Raw genomic sequence first — 24,107 nt, 5'->3', positions numbered from 1 at the left:
ACCCATGACATTCTATACTCTGAGATCAAGGCCTCCTCCTCATGAGACCTTAATAGCTGTGAACTCACCAGTGAGGAAAATACTAGCTGTCTTCCAGGTGATCCAGCCCCCATCAGATACATGGGTCTGTTGACTCAGTACTCCTAAAGAAAAGAAAGCATCAAAAATGAGCTTGAGACACAGAAAACCTGAGCCAAGAATTACTGAGAACCCTGACATTCAACAGCAAGTGGCCCCTGTGAGGGGTACTATAACATAGAGGGAAGAGATGGAGTGAACAAGACATTTTCTGACAGTTTAATGTCGATGGCTTTGGCAAGCTGACTGAGTTCTCAGCCCTCCCTAGGTGGTGTGAAATGTGTCATGGATGATTGTGTTGATGTCAAGCTGTTCCTGACAGACCACACCCAAAAGCATCATCCTTCATTCTCCAGTCCATTGTTGAAGCTGACACCATGTCATGCACCAGTGTTGCTGAAGATAATGCACCAAAGAGATCTCCACAGTCCCTCATTTCCCGGGTTAGACACTTTCCCCTCCATATGTAAAATGAGTGGTTATTCTTCAGTTTCACAGCCTGGCCTGAAGTGACTGGTCCTGAGAAAGGATTTACAGAAGGCATCTGAGTCATCTTTGATGTTCATGGGTTCTCAGATGCTGCCCATGGATTTGTTGGGTCTCCAGTAAGCACAGAAGTATCTGAAAGAATCAAATAGAGACCAAGACATTACAGGATCAGCAGTGGGTGATAATTTTTCAAATGCTTCCCAAGGAGCACAAATTTTGCTCTAGAAAATATCTCATCCTTAGTCTTGGTGAAGGCTTGACCTACAAAGCCTGAAGGAAGCGTGGCTATACTAGCTTTGAAAAGGCTTTTTACAATCATGGACTGCCTTCTTACCATGTTTCCAAGCCCAGCCACAGGCATGGGTCTGTTTTGCTGAATGTACAGCAAGAGAAAGCTGCTGACCTTAATTTTTTTTTTTTTAGGTTTTTGGGTGGGTTTTGTTTGCTTTAGTTTTTTTTTGGGGGGGGGCTCTATGTTATATATTGAGGTTTTGTTATTCATTTGTTCTTCCTTTTGTTCATTTGTTATTTGGGTATTTTGTTAAGGCTTTCACTGTTTATTGACTGTTCCCTTTAAGCCCCTATTGAGTAATATTACTGTATTTTTATTAATAATAAAGTGACTTTGAACTCTTCTATCTTAGAACCGATTTCTTTGATCAGGTGTGTTGTCTCACTCTAGTAGCCCCAGAACGTCCTGTAACATCAGAACTCTTGTGTGCCCAGCTTGAGCTACAGAGTGGGTTCTCAGGCAGCCAGGGCTACACAGGGCTTTGGAGGTGGATGGTGTTGTCATCTCCATGGATTCCCATTGCACGATGGAAAAAGTATCCATACTGTATCCTTGTGGTCACATATTTATCTACCCTAGCTATAGCATTCTGTATACCTATTTCAGGATGTGATCATATGCACCACCTTAATGAGAAACACAACTGTATTGCTGTAAAGCCTCTCAGGAAATGAAAACATATACTAAAGGAGTATGAAAGAAATCCATGACCTGCTTGCCACCTGGAGCCATGATGATGTCCATGCCTGGTCTGCTGTTAAGGGCCATGTCCTGTCCATGACATGTTGATACCCATGCATCCTCTGCCAGTGAGGGCCTGGCAACCACCTGCAGTTGGGACACCACATGTGACCATGTTGTTGTCAAAGAGATTTCCCCTCCACCCCCAAGGGGACATATGTGTCTTAGAAGCCTGTGCTGCCCACTAGGACCATAATGACATCAGGGCAAGGGCTGTAACTGAGGGTCATGTCTGGGTCCATGGCCCTGTTGCAGCCAGGTTCTGTGTTGATATCTCAGGCCCCTGTTGCCATCAAAGACAGTGCCTGGAATCTGGGCTACCACCATGGAACATGGTGCTGCTGGGTCCCTGCCAATCTGTGTGACCGTCATTGCCAACCAGAGCCATGGTGACATCCAGGCCTGGGCTACAACTTTGGAACATATCTGGGTGCGTGTTACAAACACAGCCAGGATCTGTTTTCATATCCATGGCCTGTACAGCCACCAAGGGTCACACAGAGGTACGCATAGGTCTGGGCTGTCACCTAGGACCATGATAATGTCTAAGGTGTGTGTTCCTGAAGGAGCCATACAGATCTGAGTGGCCTGTGCTGTCACAAGGGACCCTGGTGTCCTTCAGGCCTAGGCTGCTGTCAAAGGCCATGTCTGGATCTATGAACCAGCCACAGATCACTTGGTCTGAGTTGATGTCAATGGCTCCTGTTACTACTGAAGACAGGATAAGGATGCAAAGAGTTAACCCCACCATTTACTGGCCTTAGCCCTAGTGAGAACTGGACCTGCCCCTCACCCACTGCAGTGCTGGGGAGAGTGGGTTCTGCACCTGGACTAAGCAGCACAGTAGAGCTGACCCTGTTGGTTGTGGTGTCAGTGAGCTGGCCCTGAGGCTGTGAGAGCAGAAGAGCTGAGTCTACCCTCTTCTTCTGCCTTGTGTTGGCCAGGGTAAGGGAAAGATCCCTGCCCCACCTGAGCAAATGCCACCTGCAGCTGGTGGGAGAGTGGGACTTTGGGCATGAGAACAGAAGAGCTGGGTCAGCCTCTCACCAACTGTAGCAACTGGGATTGGGGGCCTGGTACATCACCTCAGCAAAGCACTAGTGCTGTACCTTTACTCTGAGTGTGGGAAAGTCAGATTTGAATGCATGAGAACAGGACAAAGGGCCTCTCTCCATTCTGCCCATTGCATGGGGTGACCTCAGTAGTGCAGTGCTGGAGAGCTTGCCTGGGTGGAGATGATGAAGGAAAGATGGCAGCCTGACTATCCCAGGTGTCCCCAGCCCAGAACCATGGCTACGAATTATGCAACCCTAGCGTCATCTTTATCCATGGACTGCTGGAGCAGGTAAAGGGCCCAATTCTGAAGATCTAAAGCTGCAGGATCTCTATGACACAAGGCATCAACAGGATCTCCAAGAAGAGTACAAGTGAAGGTCCATTATCTATAGTGTAGAGAAGCCAGAGAGGCCAGGAACACTTACAAGAAAAGATGTATGGACTAAAGGGTGTACTGTGTGACTCACTGGGCCACACTAAAACTTCTTTGCCAAGACTTTTGTTTGTTTGTTTGTAAATTTGAGTTTTCAGTTTTCCTTTAAATTTTATTTTGCTTAGGACAGAGCTCAGATGTGATGGAAAGGATAAGGGGAAAAGTTGGATTGGGATGCATCATGTGAAACCAACAAAGAATAATAAAACATTTAAAATAAAAAATAGAAAAACCAGAGCTATCTGCCTCTGGTTTCCTTAAAATATAGCATCAGTGAAAAACCAGACTGTAGACAGAACAAATTCCAAGATATGTTGGGACTTTTTTGACCTTAGCTACGAATGGGTTCCATTTGTTAAAGATTTATTTCTTTTATTTGTATGTATGGGCATTTTGCCTGCAGCAGGGTTGCCCACCACATGCATGCAATTCCACCAGAGGCCAGAAGATGGCATCAGATTCCACCTGAACCTGGAGTTACAGTGGCTTTTTAGCTGCTCTGTTGGTCCTTTGGGAGAGAAACTACTCAAAATGCAGCAGCCATCTCTCCAGACCCTGCACTTGACTTTTGTCCTTCTAGCCATATGTGTGCTATATTAGTTTGACTGAATCACTCCCAAGCAAAGAGAAATTTCAGGAGACCAGTAGGGACAAACACATGATGTAGGCATGCTAATTGTCTTAGGATACCAGGCATCCATGCAAGGCATTGGTGGGTTCAAGATTATGCTCCACTGTCACTTATTGTCAGGGTTGGAGCAGGTCTCTAACACCTCATTCTGGATAACAATGCAGATTAGGGCATCTGATGAAAGGCAGATTTGAGAAGATCCTCCTGGTGTTGGAGGTGTGGATAGGACTCCCTCTTGATCGTCCAGCTAAGCAGTGTTGGGAGGAAGCTTCACGCCAGCCAGAGTGGATGGAGCCTGTAGCAAAAGAGACATGCCAGTCATGAGGAGCATGTCTGTACAAGGATAGGAAATGAGAGGGACGGTGGATGGTGCTCTTTAACCACAGCTGATCTCACTGTGTCCTGAGGAAGGGTTTCTTCCAGAGAGTGCTTTATTTTGTGAAGCTCCCCTGGACCAGATCTGCCTTCTGAGACTGACAGTGAATCAGAGAGTTAATGTGTGGAGGAAGTAATCCTGTGGGACAACAAACAGGTGCTGTCAAACAAGGGTAGAAAGAATCTACTCTTTATGAATAAAGAACATAAACACACAGAACATCAATACAGATACAAAGCTTATGAATTCCATGGATGACATGATCAGCTGGAGAGATGGATCAGTGGGCAAAGGTAACTTCTGCTAGGCCTACAGACCTGAGTCACTTTTCTAGGACTCACATGATTGAAAGAGAGAACAAACCTCTGAGAAATTGTCCTCTGATCTTAATACGAGTGTAGGTACATGGTCATGGTCCACAAAAGCTAATACTTTCTATTCCTAAGGCTTTCTATTTCTCATTTTCCCTAGAATCATTCCATCTGAGGCACTCTTTTAATTATATTACTCTGCATTCCATTTGAGAGATTTGGGACATTTGCTATTTTATTCTTGTTGCTGAGGTGTTATAAGATCTAAGAAGGCCAACAGCAAACCTTCACCTGAAGAATGGTTAAGGGGAAGTGGCCACTGGGGATTGATGACATAGCTGATACACAAACTACTCTAGAATGTCTTCTCTACATGCCTGGTGTACTATTCAGGGCTCTCTAGAGTAACAGAAGTTATAAAATGATCCTCTCTATGGAAAGAATATTTGTTAGAATGGCTTAGAGGCTGTGCTCTAGCTAATCCAACCATATTTGGCTATGAATGGAAAGTCCAGGAATCCAGAGTCGGCCAGCACCCGGCTGGACTAAGAGGTGAGTCTTTATCTTCATACCTGAACACCACAGCCCCTAGGCTTTGGGCCCAAGGGGACAACCCTGCTCCCCTACACTACCACCCATTGCAGTTCTGGTTTCAGTCCAGGTGGCAGACAGACCTCCTGCACACAGGTCAGTCTAGCACCATCCCCCATCAGACCCTGTAACCCAAGCCCCACCTCCCCCAAATCCCACCCAACCTCGGAGACTGCACTTGTTCCCTCAGATAGAGCCTGCCAGCACCTGACTGGACTAAGAGGCCAGTTGGCAGGCAGACCTCCTGCAGACAGGTCAGCCACCATCTACCACATGCTAAGACTGCAGCTACTCCCTGAGACAGAGCCCACTAGCACCAGTTTGACTAAGAGCTGCTCCTTGAGACAAAAATTCCATCAGCATCGACCAGACCAAGAGCTCCCACTAGATCAAGAGTATCAATCAAGCCGGCCTGTGGTGGCGCACGCCTTTAATCCCAGCACTCTGGAGGCAGAGCCAGGCGGATCTCCGTGAGTTCAAGGCCAGCCTGGGCTACCAAGTGAGTTCCAGGAAAGGCACAAAGCTACACAGGGAAACCCTGTCTCGAAAAACCAAAACAAAAAAGAGTATCAATCAGACCAAGAGAGGCTCCCTCAGACACAGACACCACTTGCACCAAGTGGAGAAAGAGATGGGTAGACGCCAGTGCAAAAATACAGTCAACAACATAAAAACCAATATGGCTCCATATCCAGAACCTACATCAGCAAGACCTGAACGTCCCAACACAGAAGAAACAGAAGATATCTACCATAAAAATGACTTTAGGAAGATGTTAGAGATCTTAAAAGAGGAAATGAAAAATTTCCTTAAAGAAATCAAGGAAAAGTCAAACCAAAAGTGGGAAGAAATCAGTAAGTCCCTTGAAAGCCAAGAGAAAGCAATTAAACAAGTGGGGGAAACAGTTAAAGATTTCAAAAATGGAGACATTAAAGAAGACACAAATTGAGGTAATGCTGGAAGTGGAAAATCTGAGTAAACGAACAGGAACTACAGATGCAAGTATAACCAACAGAATGCAAGAGATGGAAGAGCAGATCTCTGACATTGAAGAAAATATATTGAACAAAACCATAGAAGAAATTTTTCCCAACCTAAAGAAGGAAATGCCCATAAAAAATACATGGGGTCTGCATCAGCTCCAGCCTCCAGGATCCTGTCCTGTTTGAATTCTGGTCCTGATTTCCTTCAGTGATGAACAGTGATATGATAGCATAAGTCAAAAAAACAAGTTCTTTCTCAACTTGTTTTTAGTCATGGTTCTTCACTGAAAACAACAGAACCCTAACCAGGACACTGTGCATGTCAGAGGACATCGTTCAGGAGTTGGCTCTCCCCTTCTACCATGTTGACGCAGGTCTCTCTTGTTTCTAGGATGGACTGTGTACTCTAGTCCAGCTGGCCTTCCAGCTTCCAGGCAATTTCCAATCTCATCCCTACATTACTCTGCCATGAGTGAAGGAATCACAGATGTGTGCCACTGTTCTGGGTTTTAGGTGATTTCTAGGGGTTGAACTCAATAGACTTGTACAGACAATGTGTGTACTAGTATCCCCCAGTATTTCCAAAGCCCTTGCTTTTAAAACTTAAAATATTTTGCAAGTCCAAGTTTCCTTAGAAAAAAAGTATATTAATTGGGTCTGGTAAAAACAAACCAAAAACATTACATATTTTCTTCTACCACAAGGGAAGAATGAGCACAGAAATATTCAGATGGGAACATTACCAAAATTCAGCTTTACTTATTAAATCCCTACAGCCCAATATCCAGGATCTGAAACAAATATGTAACTGGAAGTTTCTCCAGTCCCACTGAGCCCCTTATAAAATAATCACTCAGAGGCTTGCTATTAATTATAAATTATATGGCCTATGGCTCAGGCTTCTTACTAGCTAGCTCTTATAACTTAACTCAACCCATAACTATCAATCTATGTATCACCATGTGTTCCTTGGCTTTACTTGCTTCCCATTACATGTTGCTCCTTGGGCAGTTGGCTAATGTCTCTCCTGCCTCTGCTTTCTCCTTTCCCTATCTCTCTTGGATTTTCCCACCTGGCTCCATCCTGTTCTGCCATAGGCCAATGCAGCATTATCTATTAACCAATCAGAGAAACACATACTCACAGTATACAGAAAGACATCCCACAGCACTCATGTGATTGATCTTCTGGGCTCCAAATGGATGGGGCATTCCTCCCTCTCCAGTTCCACTGCTTGCAACACATGCAGTGCAGCTTTTCTCAGGGTTAGTCTGACTCCACTCCATATCTGTGCTTACCTTCAGTAGATGGACCGTGGTCTTGCCATCCACAATATTCTATGGCACTCTTTTTACCTCCTCTTCCACAGGGTTCCCTATGTCCTGAGGGGAGGAGTCTGATTGGAGAGGTCCGGTTTAGGGTTGAGTGTTCAAGTTTTCTTCCTCTCTGCATATTGTCTAGATGAGGGTCTCTGTATTTGTTCCCATCTGCTGCAGGAGGAAGCTGCTCCTATGATGGCTGAGAAATGCATTGTCTATGAGTATAGCATGATGTTGTTAGGAATCATTTTATTGCTATGTTCCTTAAGCAGAACAGTAGTATTTGGTTTTCCCCATGGACCCTAGCCTATCTAGTCTTAGGTTCTTGGCCAGGCAAGCAGTGCTGCATATGCCTTCCCTGTCAGAGAATGGGCCTTTAATCAAGTCAGGTACTGGTTGATTACTCCCACAAGCTTTGTTCCACTACTGCACCAGCAGATCTTGGGTGCAGTCACCATTCTAGATTGGAGGTTTTGGAGCTGGGTTGGTGTTTACCTTTCTCCTTTGATAGTGAGCAGAGTACTCTTCAGTGCCATGAAATCTAGTCCATAAGTGGTGAAGACTCTAGGGAGACACTAGCTTGACTTCTCCATGTTCAATGAGTTGTGTCATTATCATCTTCAGGAACCCCACCTTCCTGTCAGTAAATGGAGAGCAACCAATAGCCTTGCAAAACCTTGGGTTGTTTGGGATCACCATTGTACACCTTCCACATACAACTTGACTAGATGTAACCCATTGCCAGTATTGCAAGTTTCATTTGGTAACAAGAGATATCCAGTTGGGGCTTTGTCTCCCCACACTTTGGTTTCTGTTTGTTTTGTTTTTGGTTATTTGGGGTTTTTTTTTTGTGCAGGGCTGTTTCATCTAGATCCCCTTCATATATGTATATATTTTAGAGTGTTTTTACTCTATTAGGTTTCCATAAGATCCCTCAAATCGCCCTTAATTTTACCTCTCCCTCCCTATATTTACTTACCCCTTCTTCTCTCCCCCTCCTTGTTTGACCATCCTGTTCCAAACTTGATTCCTCATCCATCCATAACAGTCTATTCTATTCCCCCTTTATGGACATTTACCCACCCCCCTAGACCCTTACTCTATACTTAAACTGTGGTTATACAGATTGTAGCTTACTTATCTTTGACTCAACAGCTAACATCCATATGTAAGTGAAAACATACCATATTTGTCTTTTTGGGTCTGGGTTAGTTCACTAAAGATGACTTTTTCTACCTCCATCCATTTACCTGCAAATTTCAAGATTTCCTTTTTCTTTTTTAACTTCTTTTTTAATATCTCATTGTATAAATGTACCTCATTTTCTTTGTACATTCATCTGTTGATGAATACCTAGAATGTCTCCAATTTCTGGCTATTATAAATAGAGCAACAATGAACATGGTTGAGCAAGTAAGTGTTTCTGTTGGAGGTGAAGCATCCTCTGGGTATATGCCAAAAGTGGTGTACTGGGTCTTGATCAATTCCCAGCTTCCAAAGGAACAGCCACACTATTTCCATAGTGGCCGCACAAGTTTGCATTCCCACCAGCAATGGGTGAGTGTTTCCCTTGCTCCCCATCCTTGCCAACATTAGCTGTCATTTGTTTTATTAATCTTATCTATTCTGACTCACGTAACATGAAATCTCAAAATAGTTTGATTTACATTGCCCTAAAGACTAAGGATACGGTACCTTTTTAAGTGTTTCCTATACTCTAGAATTTCCACTAGTGAAACTTCTCTGTTTAGATCTATAGCTAGTTTTTAATTATGTTATTTATTTTCTTGATACACAGGTTTTTTTGTTCTATATATAATTTGTATATATATTAGCCTTCTATTGGATATATAGTTGATGAAAACAAAACCTTTTCCCATGTTGTAGGCTGCCATTTGAAACAAAACACTACTAGTGGCAGAACATATAACGCTCTGTGGGTGAACCCACGAGTTGACAGACACATTGGGGTTATCAAAATCCATTAATGTTATGTAATAAAATATCCCTATATAATAATACATTTTTACAATAGTAATTTAATGAATATACTTTAATATATTTCTACTTGTTTGAGAAATGCATAGGATGCATTTTGAAAATATTCACCACCCAATTCCTCCCATTTTGTCATCCCAAGTCTGCCTCTACATCTGTGATGACCAATTTATATCTTCTTCATTACATTAATTTTTAATAATCCCAGGGGCAGACTCTTAAAGAAAACTGACCCAATTTGCCAGAAGCCATTACTGGTCCAAAGCTCATCAGTTAGGAATAGGGGCTCAAGGACCCTTCCCACTCCATGCTTGAATGTTGACCGGCTTGATACTGGACAATGACCACAACAGCTCTGAGTCATGGCCAGAAGACACTGTTTGCTCTAATCCTCCCTGACCTCTGGCTCCTACAGTCTTTCTAGCTCATCTTCCATGATGGTCTTTGAAACTTGTAGAAAGGGTGTGATGCAGATATGTCATTAAATATGACTGAAATCAATGAAATAAAAACAAAAATCTGAAGATACAGTGAAACAAAGAGTCAGTTCTTTGAAGACATTAACAAGATGGGCACACCTTTAGCCAAATTAACCAAAAGGAAAAGGAGGATGAAAATAATAAAACAAAGGAGGAAAAAGGAGACATGGAGGGACTTTAACCCTTTAAAAATTTACACTCTACGAAACTGAAAAATCTTTTTAAAGAACTGATGAATTTTTAGATGTCTTTAATCCACCAAAATTATATCAAGATGACATGAATGGTTTAAATAATTGAATACTAATTAATGGCATAGAAGCCATAATTAAAAATCTCCCAACAAAAGATTTTCAGAGAAGGACAAATTCAGTGTCAATTTTGAACAGATATTTAAAGAAAAACTAACACTCCACAAACTATTCCATGAAATAGAAAAAGAAGGAACTCATTCAAATTCTTTTTTTAAGCCAGGGATACCCTGGTATTGAGAGAGGAAGACAGATAGGGTTAGGGTTAGGGTTAGGGTTAGGGTTAGGGTTAGGGTTAGGGTTAGGGTAAGCAGTGGGTGTGATTGATAGAGTGGATATTGCAACAGACTACAGTGTCCAGAAAGTTTATAATTGTTGAAAAAAGAGGCTACAAGCTGGAAGGAGAAGGAAGGATATGACAGCATGCCCTGAGAATATGGCAAGTGTACTAGTTAGCTTTCTATTGTTGTGATAAAAGTTCAAAAAGCCAAATTGAGAAAGTGAAGGGTTTATTCATCTCACAGGTTGCAGTCCATCATTAAGGGAAGCCAAGGCAAGATCCCAAGGCAGGGGCTTGAAACCACAGAGAATGCTGTTTACTGCTCTACTTAGGTAGCTTTCCTCTGAGGCCCAGGATCACTTGCACACCCACAGAGGGCTGAGCCATCCTCCATCAGTTAGCAACAAGAAAATGCCAAAAAAGCATGCTTGCAAGCCAGTTTGATGGAGTAAAATCCTAAACTTCCTTTAACCTTAACCTTCCCTTAACCGTAGCCTTCCCCAGGTGCTTGCTTATTTCAGAGAACTCAACCCTCCTCCTCAGTGATAATGACCGAATTCCTTGACATGACTTTTCGTATTATTGGGTATGGATGTGAGGAGGGTAAGAGTCAATCTTAGGCAGTGTTTATAAAGTGAGTGTTCAACTCCCCATGGGTGAATTACTGAAAAAAATTCTTATGAAGCAGAGAGAAATCTCTAGCTTTGGAAGGAGGGATGCTTAATGACTTGCCTGGTGTCAGAGGAGAGACTCCTGGAGAGGAAACCACAGCTTCTGCTCAGTTCATGGGCAAAGGCTTTGCCCCATGACATCAGCAGACCCTTTGCTGGGCATTCTATTGTATCCTGGACAGCTCTTGGAATCCCCAGTGATGTCACTAGTGTTGTAGCAACACTGACTGCCTTGAGGACATTAGTTCAGTGACCACAAGCTTGGCCTCTAGACATGCTGTCCAGACTCAGAGGTCTGTTTGGCAGAGGGAATGGACTGCCTGGAGAGACCAGAGTGACGCAGAAGGAAGCTGGTCATAGGTCTCCCTGGAAAACATGGAAAAAATGGTCCTGGGGCAGAGGCAGTGAGTTCTGGGAAGGAGCTGGGGAGCTTTCTGGATGTGGTGGGCTTCAGCTTTCCAGATCGAGGGCTCAAGAACTGGGAACTTCTGGGAAGGAGGCACAGAGGAATTAATGAGATTTCTGTACCATAACTGTGTTTTACAGCCACTGGAGTCCTTTAGTTATGTGCCAGTGATAACAGGGAAAGGAGAGTACCCTGGAAAACCCTAAGGTTCTCATACTTGACATCACAGCCACTAGCAGGGCAGGAGCCCCCAAGCGCTGCTGTCTTCCAGTGACCCCTGAGGTTTCTGAATTACCAGCCGTTGATGGCACACAGGTGTTCAGCCTGAGAGCTGTTAGATTCAGTGGACCTGGACTGAGACTGTCCCGTTCCTGCCAGCTCTGGGTGTCCTGGACTGTCAGTGAGGATGGCTTTGTGAATCTGACGACTATGTTTTGTCCCTGCATGGCTTTTCCATTAACATGAGACTCTGAAGCACAGAGCAAGGGACTTGGGCCTTCCTACACTACCCAAGTGATTATAACAGTAGCAATTATCTCCATGCATCTGAAAACACACGGCTGAGGGCTCTGTAGCCAAGGTGTATCCTCTACAGCTGTGAGTAAGCCTTAAGAGGCTGTCCACTGGGTCCCCATGTGCAGGGAGACAGAGGAAACCAACTGACTTCTAAGACATCCACCTCCCTATAGATAGATGGGAAACTGACATCCACAGAGGGGGAGACTCAAGTCTGGGCTTTCAGAGCCTGCCTGGGCAAAGACTCATCTGTCAGTCACTTTCTGTGCATCTTTCAGTGTGTCAGGATTAACTGAGATGAGGTAGTGTGTAGGGCAGGTGCTGTACCTTGACTTCTACAATTGGGTATTACTGAGATAGCTCACCTTGTCTAGCATGACTTGTCAGTGTGATATAACATCTGAAAGGACACAGTTTTCCTACATCACTCATTTCTTCTGGGGTCCATCAAGTATGCTTTTGAAGCCACAGTCCAGACTTCTGGTGAATTTTCAATCCAGACCAAACAGGGTGCTAGTTCTTCATTTCAGGACTGTCAGTAAATTGAAAAGTGTGAAGTGGGGCTCTGGGAAAGGTCTATGATAAAGAACCCCTAATAACCTGTCCTCTTGTGCCCTATGCCAGCCTCTCTCATGCTCCGATGGATGTTGTAATTAAAGCTGGCTGTGTCACCTTTCCTAAGGGCATGCGCATTGTCACAGGAGGCTCCAGTCAAGGAATTTGGCTTTTGTGTAGCTCTAGGGGTAGCACCACTGCAGTGACACACTACATACTATCCCCATGACTAGGACACATTTCATTTTCTGTACATGCCTTTGCATGTCTGTGTGTGGCCTCTCACTAGCCATCCATCTTTCCTCAAACGCCAGTGCAGGAATGGAGCCTTACACTTGTGGGAGTGTTTGCTCTTGTGTCTGAGGGCTCCTCTGGGGAACTCTGGTTCTTCGTATCCCCAGGCAGACATGTCACAAGTTGATAAGGTTATGGTATTTTATGAGGGCTAGAATGTATTCTGATGATGATTCGGGGTAATTTTCCTCATGGATTATGGGACTTATCCTTGTTCTGACAGGACACCCACAATCTCCCACCACACCCACATACTGTAACAGCCTTGGGGATTCTCCACAATGTGCTTGTTTACATCTGAAGACTGATCTTTCCTCCCCACCATCCTGACCTAATACCCTAGCAACCTTTATTTCTCATGTTATTAATTAGAGATCTGAGGAAGTGATGAGCCATTTTGCCAGATGTATTTGGAATACAGACTTCCAATTCGCATACTTGAAGTAGTAAAAATATTCTAATGAAGCAGAGAGAGAGATTCCTGGATTTGTAAAGATGATGTACTGAAGTTCTTTCCTTATGTTTCTGGAAAGGCTCCTGAGAAGGTCAACATGCCTTTTTGTGCATTGCAGAAGAGCTAGTTAGTAGGTAGGTGAGGTCTGTGGAGGAGACCCTAGTAGTTCTTCCTCTAGAAATTCTATCTTATCCTGTAGAGCCTTTGGTATTCTCTGTGATGTTACCAGTGTTGTGGCAACACCACATGCCTGTGGGGTATTCGTTCAGTGTCCATAGACATGTTGGCAAGATTGAGCTGGCTGATTGGGAGAGAAAATAGAGAACAGAGAGAGACCAGAGAGAGCAGAAGGAAGCTTGCCTTTGGTCTTAGTGTAGAGCCTGGAGAAATAAATCATTTTGGGGAAGGCACAGTGAGTCCTGAGCAGGGGATTGGGAGCTTCATGGAGCAGGTGAAGTTAAGCTGGGCCTTCCAGTTTGGGCCTCAGCATCTGGGAGCTTCTGGGAAACAATGGGGCTATTCTGCTTCTCTGGGCTTCTTAAGAACAGACCTAGATTCAAGAGTCTCTCATGGTGAGTTTAGGAGAGCCATGAAGTATTCAGGCTGCAGCTGCCTTTCTGGGAACTCCTTCATTTCATTCAGACTGGCAAAGAGGGGCAGGAGGAACAGATGGACTAAGGAGCTGTCTCCCTCTGGGTAAGGTGTTGCTCCACTTCATCCTAGTGGATTCCTACAGTTTCCATGGGAATCTGACGCCAATAAGAAGGGAGGGAAAATGCTGGGCGGTGGTGGCACACGCCTTTAATCCCAGCATTCTGGAGGCAGAGCCAGGTGGATCTCTGTGAGTTGGAGGCCAGCCTGGGCTACCAAGTGATTTCCAGGAAAGGTGTAAAGCTGCACAGAGAAACTCTGTCTCGAAAAACCAAAGAGAGAAAGAGAGAGAGAGAGAGAGAGAGAGAGAGAGAGAGAGAGAGAGAGAGAGAGAGAGAGAGAGAGAGAGACTTCTTACGGGCTGGAGAGATGGCTCAGTGCTTAAGAGCACTGACTGCTCTTCCAGAGGTCCTGAGTTCTATTCCCAGCAACCACATGGTGGCTCACAACCACTTGTAATGAGAACTGGTGCTCTCTTCTGGCCTGCAGGGACACATGCAGGCAGAATACTGTATACATAATAAATTAATAAATCTAAAAAAAAAAAACCGAAAAAAGAAGAAGGGAGGAAAACTCCCCGGGCCATCTACCACAACTTCAGACATTCAGATGCTTTGGTCCTGGGGAAGTATGATCAGGACTTGGTGCTGCTAAGTTCTAGGCACAACAGTACTTACCTACATATGAGCTCACACTGTCCTTCAAATCTACATGGCTGGGCTAGCTTATGCCTTCCAGAGTCAGGGGACTGCGTTGGGGAGGGAGACACATACCCAGCCATGGTGCTTGATACTGTAGCAGGGACATTTGGAGTAGTTGTTGGCTGCCAGCAGCTTTGACCTTCCTTGAAGTGTTGTGGTGGAAAAGTTGCCATCAGAGGCCCTGCCCCTTACTACAGAGGCTAGGTCCCAATACAAGCCTGAGTCAGTCATCTGCATGCCAGAGATTATATTCTAAAGAAATGGAGGAGTCAATTGTGCTTGATTTGGGGGAAGGCTGCATCCCATTTCAGAATTATACATGTTGCAAGTTTCTGAAGCTGTACCAGGCACATTGTCGAATGCCAGTACTCTTGGTGACACACACTGCAGTGCCCATGCTCATCATGGTGGTGTCAACTGTGGAGTAGGATTTGTATCCTGGTGCTGTTGCCTGAAATCCCACTTGTATAACCCTAGAGAAATTTCAAATCTAAAGGGACATTTTTTGCTTTGAAAGCAATAGGCGGCATCTAGCTGTTGATGACAATGAAGACCACACAGTAGTCATCACAGTCCTTCTTGTTTTAGGAAGGAGTTTTTTTCCCATCACAGGATGTAAGGAGTAAGGAATACATGGTCTGGAGGAGTTCAAGTCAAAATTCACATGGTCTGAGACACCCTCCTCTTTATGACAGATCCAATGTGCTGTTGTTTTAGGCCTTTCTTCTTTTTCTTTAAAGAGCACCCATTTTTTACCTAAGGACACTATTTTTTAAAACCAGAGTTACTATCAAACAAAACATAATTATTTGAATTTCAAATATTCAATTATAGAGAAAGACCAGATTCTTAAAGTACTGGGTTTCTAGCTGCTCCCCTCTTTCTGAAGAAACCACAGACTGGTATTTCATTCTATTTTAGCCATGCATGGCCATAACACAGCCACCGAGAGTCATCATGACCATGATATCTACAGCTGATTCCCATGTACCTGGTGATTATTGCCACTCCTTCCTTTCAATCTCTAATGGAGCCATTTGCTCAAGAACGTTAGTAGATAGGACTAAGACTTTGATGTCTATTTTTAGATGTCAACATGATGACATCTGGGAATAATATAACCCCAAAATAGAGGGAACACCTGTGGTCTATTTATGCTTAATTTGAACTACTTTATTGTGGAACTTTGAGGAATGAAGTCACACCTTTAATTTGGATCTATAATCCAGATGTAATCTGAACCATTTTTCTTCTGGAAGCCTATATAAGTACATGGAAAAAGGAAGCTTTTACTCTTTCCCTGCTTGCTCTCTCCTTGTTAGCACATCCATTCCTTCACTGATATTAGAGCCTACTTCTTTAAGATTCCAGCATAATATTGCAGACAGCTGAGAAACCCATTCTAAGAACTGAGAAACTACTAGATTCTTGGACTTCCCATTCATTTCCAGCCATTGTTGGATTAGCTAGAGCACAGGCTGTAAGCCATTCTAACAAATCCCCTTTTAATATAGAGAATCATTTTTATAACTTCTGTTACCCTAGAGGCCTGATAATACACCAGGCACATAGAGAGGCCATTCTAGAAGAGTTTGGGTCTCATAACCGTCTCAGCTTACTTACAAATTCTCCATGGCCGTCTTCTCTTAACCTTAGCATTCCTCAGGTGCTTGCTCACTTCAGAGAACTCAACCGTCCTCCTCCACATCATCCTAATCTAATTCCTTGACATACTTTATTTCTCATATTATTGAGTATGGTTGTTAAGGAGAGGAAGGTCCATTCTTGGGCAGTGCTTATAAAGTGAGTGTTCAACTCTCCATGGGTAAAGTAGTGAAAAGATTCTAAGGAAGCAGAGAAAAATTCCCAGCTTTAGAAGAGGAGGTACTACTGAATGGCTTCACCTGTATCACAGGAGAGACTCCTGGAAAAGAAATCTCAGCTTCTGTTCAGTTCAGGGAGAATTTGTTAGCCAGGAGGCAAAAGCTGTTCCTTGTGACATCAGGAGTCCCTTCTCTGGAAATTCTATTGTATCCTGGAGAGCAGAGCTCTTGGAATCCCCTGTGAGGTCAATAGTGTTGTAGCAACACCAAGTGCCTTTAGGATATTCGTTCAATGTCTATACAGTTTTTCTATAGACATGTTGTCAAGACTTAGGCATCTACTTGATAGAGAGAATGGACTTCGTGGAGATACCAGAGCAAGGCAGAAGGAAGCTGACCCTAGGTCTCACTGGAAAGAATGGAGAAATCAGTGGTCCTGGGGAAGATGTAGTGAGTTCAGGAAAGGGTCTGGGGAGCTTTCTGGGTGTGATGGGCTTGAGCCTTACAGGATCAGTCAGGAACTGGCAGCTTCTAAGAAGCAATAGGCTTATCCAGCTTCTCTGGGTTCCTAATGAGCAGACCCAGATCAAGAGTTCATGATGGTTAATATGACATATTCAGGAACTGACAAGACTGTAGCCTTTGTGCTGGGGACCCTCTGTCTCACTCTGAGTGGGGAAGGAGACACAGAGGAATGTTTAGATTTCAGTACCATCATTGCACTTCACTCCCACTGGAGTCCTTAGGGTGTGTGCCCACAATAACAGGGACAGGAGAGTACCCTGACAAAGCCTGAGCTTGTCTTATTTTACATTGTAGACACTAGCAGAGCTGAGGCACCAAGTGCTGCTGTCTTACAGTGACCCCCTAAGATTAAGAATTCACAGCTGTGGGTGGCACCCAGGTTTCCAGTTCAGCCTGAGAACTGTTAGATTCAGTGGACCTGGACTGAGACTGTCCCCTTCTTATAGGATCTAGGTGTCCTGGGCTGCCAGTGAAGATGGCTTTGTGAATCTGGTGACTATGTTCTGCCACTGCATGGTTTCTCCGTTAACATGAGACTCTGAAGCATCATCCAAGTGATTTGAGCATCCCTATACTACTTGAGTGCTTGTGAGAGTAGCAATAATCTCCAGTTTTATGTCCAGGGAACGACATGTTTGAGGGCTCTGATGCTTGTACATCTTCTGTAGCTGTCAATAAGCCTTAGGATGCTGTTCCCTACGTCACCATGTGCAGGGAGACAGGGGAAGCCAGGTAACTTCTGAGACACCCATCTCCCTATAGAAAGATGCGAGAACTGACATCCACAGAGGGAGAGACTCAAGTCTAGTCTTTCAGAACCAGCTAGGGCAAAGTCTCATCTGTCAGTCACTTCCTGATCATCCTTTAGCATGTCTGGTTTAACTGAGATGAGGTAATGTGTAGGGCAGGGGCTATCCATTGGCTTCTAGAATTGGGAATTACTGAGATACCTAACCTTGTCTAACATGATTGTCAGTATGATATGACATCTGATGGACATAGTTTACTCCATATCGCTCATTTGTTCTGGGGTTCACCAAGTACACTTCTGAAGCCACAGTCTAGACTTCTGGTGAATTTTCAATCCAGGCTGAACTAGTGCTTGCTCCTCATTTCAGGAATGTCAGTAAATTTACAAGTGTGAAGTCGGGCTCTGGGGAAGGTCTAGGGCAAAGGACCCCAATTATCTCTCATTTTGTGCCCTTTGCCTGCCCTTCTCATGCTCCGATGGATGTTGTAATTTAAGCTGGCTGTTTCACCTTTCCTAAGGGCATGTGCATTGTCACAGTAGGCTCAAATTCAAGGAATTTGGCTTTTGTGTAGTTCTAGGTGAAGAACCACAACAGAGACACACTATATACTCTCCTCATGATTATCACAAATTTTGATTTTCTGTAAATGCCTTGCAGTTCTCTGTGTGGCCTCTCAATAGCCATTCATCTTTCTTCAAACTTTAATGCAGGAATGGCCCATCATTCTTCATGGGAGTTTTTGTTTTTGTGTCTGAGGGCTCCCCTGGGGAACTCTGGTTCTTATATCTCCAGCCAGACATGTCACTAGTTAATCACACTTTTGGTATCTACAATGGCTGGAATGAATTCTCCTGAAGTTAGAAATAATTTTCGTCAACTATGGGACTTATCTTTGTTCTGATAAGACAAGACACCTCCAATCTCCCACCACACTAACAGCCTTGTGCATCCTCCACAAGGTGCTTGTTGCCTGCAGGGGACTGAACTTTCCTCTCCCCACCATCCTTCCTTAATTACCTAGAAACCTTTTTTTCTTGTTTATTGACTAGAGGTTTCACGAGTTTGATGATACATTTCCTGGGATGTGTTTGAAAATGAGTTTTCAACTTCCTGCACATGAAATAGTGAATAAATTCTAGTGAAGCAAAGAGAGATGCCTGGGTTTGTAATGAGGAGGTGATGAAGGTCTTCCCATACGTTTTTCAGAAGGCTCCTGGGAAGGGCAGTATGGCTTCCAGTGAATTGCAGAAGATGTAGTTTGTAGGTAGGTGAGGGCTACTGCTGGTGAACCCAACAGTTCCTTCTCATGACTAGCTATTATACTCTGGGGAGTTCTTGGCATTCTCTTGATGTCACCAGTGCTGTGGGAACACCAGGTGACTGTGGGGTATTCTTTCACTGCCAGAAGACATGTCAGCAAGACTGAGAAGGCTGCTTGGGAGAGAGAATGGAGAACATGGGGGGACCTGAGAGAGGCAGAAGGAAGCTGGGATTCAGTCTCAGTGTAAAACATGGAGAAATAAGTGTTTTGGAGAGGGAACAGTGAGTCATGAAAAGAAGTTGGGAGCTTCTTGGAGGAGGTAGAGCTTGAGCTGGGTCTTCCATTACTGGGGCTTAGCATCTGGGAACTTCTGGGAAGCAATGGGCTTATCCTGCTTCTTTGAGTGCCCTAAAAACGGGGCCAGAGTCAACAATTTCTGATGGTTAGTTTGGGAGAGCTAAGCCTGCAGTGGCTTTTCTGGGGGATCCTTAATCTCATTTTAAGTGCAAAGGAGGGATAGCAGGAGCAAAGTGGTAACTAATTAGGTGTCCTTCTTTGGGTAGGGTGTTGCTGCACTGCATCCTAGTGGATTCCATCAGTTTCCATGGGAATCTGATGCCAATAAGAAGAGAGGGAAACTCTCTTAGCCATGTACCATCAGACATTCAGATACTTTGGTCCTGGACAGAGGTGATGAGGACTTAGTACTGCTAAGCTCTAGAGACAATAGGATTTGCCTGCACCACATCAGATATGAGGTTACACTGTCCTCCAAATCTACATAGTTGGGCTATCTTATGTCTTCAAGGGCTGGGGGACTGCATTAGAGAGGGAGGCACATGCCTAGCCATGGTGGTTGAGGACAGATTCATAGCTCACAGAACCTATTTGAGGATAATTGCCCTACTCTTTGGTGCCCTCAGTGGGTCCCTAGCATTTCCTCTTCCCGAGGCTTCCTTTTGGGACTATCATGGATTCTCCTGGCACTATGCCATTCAAGTGTACAAGTTCACTTTGCTTTATCTTACTGCAGGGACTACTGGGAAGACACCAACTCAAACCTCCACCTCCACTGAGCAGGAGCAGCAGATGACAAAGTTGGAGAAACTCACCCTTCAGCTACAGAGTATAACATATGAGCGAATTGAACTGCATGGAATCCTGACCAGTTATACAGATATGGATTTGCAGAACAGGTAGTCATTATGTGTACTTCTCTGCTGACCATCTTAACCCCACAGTGTGTAGCTAAGCTTTCCTGAGGAACAAGAGGCTGAACCTCCAGGGTGTCCTGGTGGCTAAACTTATTTTCCTGAGTGCATAGAATTTGGAACCTGGGTACATGTGAGATGGGGACACAGGCTATTCTTATTCATCCAAATGAAAAGCAGAGCCTGTGGCCTGAATCACAGTCTAAGGATAGGGACAGTAGCGTGTGAGCTCTCAACAGGCATTTCAAGAGGCCTTGACAGGTGTTGGCTTGTGGGAGATGCTAGGTTCTGTGAGTTTGTGGTGAGTCTTTGTACTTGACCAGCAGATGATTGTGACCAGCAGCTGGACAGGCCTGGTCCCATTCATCCATCTCAGTTTGTGGCTGGAAGGCCTGATGCTTATCACTGCTTCTCCCTTGTCCTCCTCCTCATACTCTGAGGCAATTCCACCTACCTGCATTTCATGGGCAACCTGACTGTATGTGGTGTGTGTGTGTGTGTGTGTGTGTGTGTGTGTGTGTGTGTGTGTGTTTATGTGCGTGTGTAGGAAGTAATAGCCTGATAGTTTTCTTGGATCCTCCTTATATTCTGAGACAGTGCAAACTCTCTGTACTTCATGTGCATTCTGAGTATATGTGGTGTGAGTGTGTGCATGTGTGTGTGTGTGTGTGTGTGTGTGTGTGTGTGTGTGTGTTAGAGGGCATGAGGTTGTGTGTGTGCACTCCGGGTATCTAGGGTCTGTGGCAGGGCCTGAGGATTTGCCATTTTCATATTTTCCAGGGGATGCCATTGATGACACTAGAGAGCTCCACTTTGAGAAGCTCAGGTCTTGGCCACTGTTCTCACTTTGGTGGAACATTGGAATCCCCTGTGGAGTTTATAAAGCCTTCCTGAAATTGGGACTCCTCCCTGGAAATACTCAATGTATTCTCTGGTCCTCTGCGCAGCAATAAGCAGCCAGGCATGATAATCCCTGTTGTAAAGACAGGAAAAATGTCACCATAGGTTTCTGGTGGCACCAGATATGTGGCACAGACTCCCGGGATCTTCTTGGAGAGGTAATCTATAGTTCCAGTTTTACTGAGGGTGCTCGTGCAGTCCTGAATAACTCCCTTGGACAACCTTTTTTTCTGGCCTGAGGACATGATAGAAAGTTTATTTAGCACCAGGAGGTCCCAGTGTGTAAATGTCAGGCTGTGGCATCCATGGGGCTGAGGAGTCCAGAACATAGCTGGATTCCATATGATCCTTGTGGCCTGTGTTCATGGGGTCCTTTTCTCCTGGGGCCATGCCCTACCACAGGCTGAATTCTTTTGGGATGCTAAAAAAGGAGCATAAGCAGGTGATGTCGGCCTTGCAGAAATTGCCCATGGAAATCAGTGATGATGTGAACAAGGTCAAACAGCTGATTGAGGAGAATGTATCCTACAGGTATGTGCCTGATTTATTTTGGGAGGGACTGATTCTACCATCTTTCTCTTTCACCCAAAGTGAGGACTTTGATTCTTGCCTGTCTGCCTCTTAACAAGCAGTCTGACATGTGGTCCTTGGCTTTGTGCCTCTTGGACTCAGTTTTGCTAAGTGTGAAAAGACACTGAGTCCCTCCAAGCATTGTGCTGCCATCCTCAGAAGACCCTTGATAGAAAAATGTTGTGTACCATGAAGGGAGTGTCAGGTATCCTAGTACCTCTGGGGCTCTAACCAGGGCTTCACACAGCTGCCTTCCATGGTAGCCATAGACAGAATTGATTCTGGTTGGGACGACTTCTTCCCTCTTTCCGAGAGTGTTTGCCCTCTACCTGCTGATGCTTTCCCAGTATCATGGACAGTTAAACACAGGAGTGGGCTGCACCCTGTTCTCAGAGACACTGGATCCCTTTTGGCATCAGGGTTTTCAGAAGTACGTTGAATCTTTTTGGAATTTGGTTATTCTCTGGATTTGGCCTGCATCTAAGTAATGCTGGCTTGGCTACTGAGAGCTCCATTCTTGGGCTGTCTGGGAGTCTGGGACTTTTCAGCCCTGGTGGTACTTGGGCAAAGGAGACTGGCTGGGGCTCACCATGTTTTGGTGCTTGTTCAGTTACCTCCACAGCCAGGTCCTCCGAGATTGGACTCAGCGGAAGGAGAGTGTACATGTGCTGAGACTGAAGAACAGACAGCTGTGGAAGGAGCAGATTGAACTGCATGAGTCCTGTGAGGAGCTGAAGAGGCTCTTGAAGGAGGCCCATGAGATGATCTGTGACCCTTCTGCTGAGCAGCAGCAGGTAGGCTGAGGCAGCAGGGGCAGGTGCCCACCTTCCAACCATAAACATAGAGACACCCAAATAACCATCCACTCATCCATCCAGACTCCCACCTACATACCATCCAACTGTTGATTTCTGTGATCATTCCCAGGTCTTTCTGGAGAGTTAGCCTCTTGCAAGAATCTGGATAATTGGCAAGCAAACCCTCCTGCTCTGACAGAAGCTGCAGTACATTGAGAGAGCTGTGTCAGTCACATATCACACACCTACATGTCATTATGATCAGAGGGCTGCTATGCAGGGAGCTACTTAGAGAACAGCACAAAGCTTTCATTGATGATGTCAGTGTCCTGTGGCTCATTTGCTTTGCAAGGGTCATGTGAGATCACAGGGAGGAAGCAGCCTTCAAGGACTAGGACTAGAGCCCAGTGTCAGTGCCAAGTGAGTGGTTCTCATTGTCAATGATTTGGGAGGCATGGGGTCTTCTCCGTTCATCCTGCATCCCAATGTGTTCTCTTCCTTTTGCCAATCTCTTGGTTCATGTGACAGATGTCTGAGTAGCCCCTTCTCAGTCCTTTTTCTGAGCATGATACTTGACTATTCTCCCATCCTGGAGCTTCTAGTCTAGAGATGACTGGATGACCATAGATGTGGGAGGACTTTGACAGGCTGAGGATTAGAGTGACAGATTTGAAGCTGCAAGAAAATATTTTCTCCAATCCCCTCAACATAGTCTGACTAAGCTGTGTGCTCTGCTAGGAATTTTCTAGGCCCCAAGGGATGTATAGCAGTGTTTTGGGTCTCAGTTGAAACACCTGATGTGCATATTTTAAATCCAACTGTTTATTCAGCATGATGCACTCTTCACTTTTTTCTGTTCACTTCTGATTTCTGTGCTCTTAGTGTGACCTATGCAATCGTGTGTAAATGTGTACATTAGTGGGTGTGTTCAGAGACTACATAATGAATTCCGTGTTGTCATCTGTTGCTCCTTCTCTTTTTCCCTTGGTCCCAGGTCTTTCACTGAACCTGAAATTTTCTCTTTCGGCTAATCTGGCTGGCCAGCACTCTTTGGATCTCCAGACCTCCAAAGTAGAACTTCTGTCTTGTTTTTTTCTCATCCAATTTTAGAAGTTTCAATTGCTCAGAAAGAGGAAGGACATATTTGCTTTCTCTTCTGCTTATTTACTTTTATTGTTTTGATACTAATGTGTTTTCTCATAAATAACAAAAATCAAACAATAAATCTATTTAAAAAATAAACAGTAGGCTTCTTTCCTTTCACTGCACAGAGCTAACACCACAGGAAATGTCTGTTTTGTCTCTTACTTCTCAACAGAGAATCCCACAGTGCATCTCCTTGCTGACATTGTGTTGCTGACTATATCCTGTGCATGGCTGTGTCTCAGAACAGATTCCCTCTCATAGTTGTGCAGAGTGCTGCATTCCTGAAAAGCACTGCAGGTGATCTCACTGGCCTCCTGACTGACATTGGGCTGAATTCATATCATATTCACTGTCATCTGTTGAAAACTTCCTGGTGTTGACCATGGGTCACTTTCTTTCTCTTGGACTATCAAGGTCATCTGTGGAGGAGCCAGGATGAGTTTAGTGAAGAGACTGTGATGGGTGAACTTGGAACCTGTGGAGTCAGGGGGTTTTGTGATGGATAAAGTTCATTCAAGGAAAAGTAAGTGCAGGCCGGAGTAGCAGAGCCTTGCTGAGTCTAAGAG

General features: G+C 44.6%; 1 protein-coding gene and 3 long non-coding RNA genes across 22 annotated transcripts in view; 1 reads left to right on the top strand and 3 right to left on the bottom strand.

Annotated features, from left to right (window-relative positions):
- LOC131919691 (disks large homolog 5-like) overlaps positions 1-24,107 on the top strand; it is a 142,993-nt gene that overhangs the window by 15,748 nt on the left and 103,138 nt on the right. For 2 of the 15 annotated variants that reach the window (XR_009381364.1, XM_059274085.1), the window contains exons 1-4: positions 16,573-16,829; positions 19,951-20,113; positions 21,431-21,559; positions 22,209-22,392. Coding sequence is in view for 13 of the 15 variants with exons in the window: in XM_059274085.1 (XP_059130068.1) it covers positions 16,697-16,829; positions 19,951-20,113; positions 21,431-21,559; positions 22,209-22,392 (609 nt within the window). In the remaining 2 variants the exon portion in view is untranslated. Of the gene's footprint in view, positions 1-11,172; positions 11,384-16,508; positions 16,830-18,777; positions 18,921-19,950; positions 20,114-21,430; positions 21,560-22,208; positions 22,393-24,107 lie in introns of those variants that run through there. The other 13 variants (XM_059274094.1, XM_059274093.1, XM_059274082.1 and 10 more) reach the window with 12 other exon arrangements.
- Positions 1-24,107, bottom strand: part of LOC131919702 (uncharacterized) — a 48,791-nt gene that overhangs the window by 23,773 nt on the left and 911 nt on the right. The window lies entirely within an intron of this gene.
- Positions 270-17,517, bottom strand: LOC131919699 (uncharacterized). Of its 5 annotated transcripts, none has more exons than XR_009381394.1 (5): positions 16,180-17,517; positions 12,267-12,433; positions 7,796-7,937; positions 1,571-4,015; positions 270-699 (listed from the first exon to the last, which is right to left on the bottom strand). It is a non-coding gene; the product is annotated as an uncharacterized LOC131919699 (long non-coding RNA). The 5 variants fall into 5 exon arrangements; XR_009381391.1 differs by lacking the exons at positions 12,267-12,433; positions 16,180-17,517 and adding exons at positions 7,337-7,499; positions 11,037-12,256 and having other exon boundaries at positions 7,796-7,933; XR_009381393.1 differs by lacking the exons at positions 12,267-12,433; positions 16,180-17,517 and adding exons at positions 6,961-7,094; positions 11,037-12,256 and having other exon boundaries at positions 7,796-7,933.
- LOC131919705 (uncharacterized) lies at positions 21,188-22,743 on the bottom strand. Its single transcript, XR_009381400.1, has 3 exons — positions 22,493-22,743; positions 22,188-22,287; positions 21,188-21,449 (listed from the first exon to the last, which is right to left on the bottom strand). It is a non-coding gene; the product is annotated as an uncharacterized LOC131919705 (long non-coding RNA).

The sequence above is a fragment of the Peromyscus eremicus genome, chromosome 9, assembly GCF_949786415.1.
Source record: "Peromyscus eremicus chromosome 9, PerEre_H2_v1, whole genome shotgun sequence".
NCBI classification, from domain to species: Eukaryota; Metazoa; Chordata; class Mammalia; order Rodentia; family Cricetidae; genus Peromyscus; species Peromyscus eremicus.
Note: the sequence above shows the minus strand (reverse complement) of the source record. Positions and strands in the feature narration are given on the sequence as shown.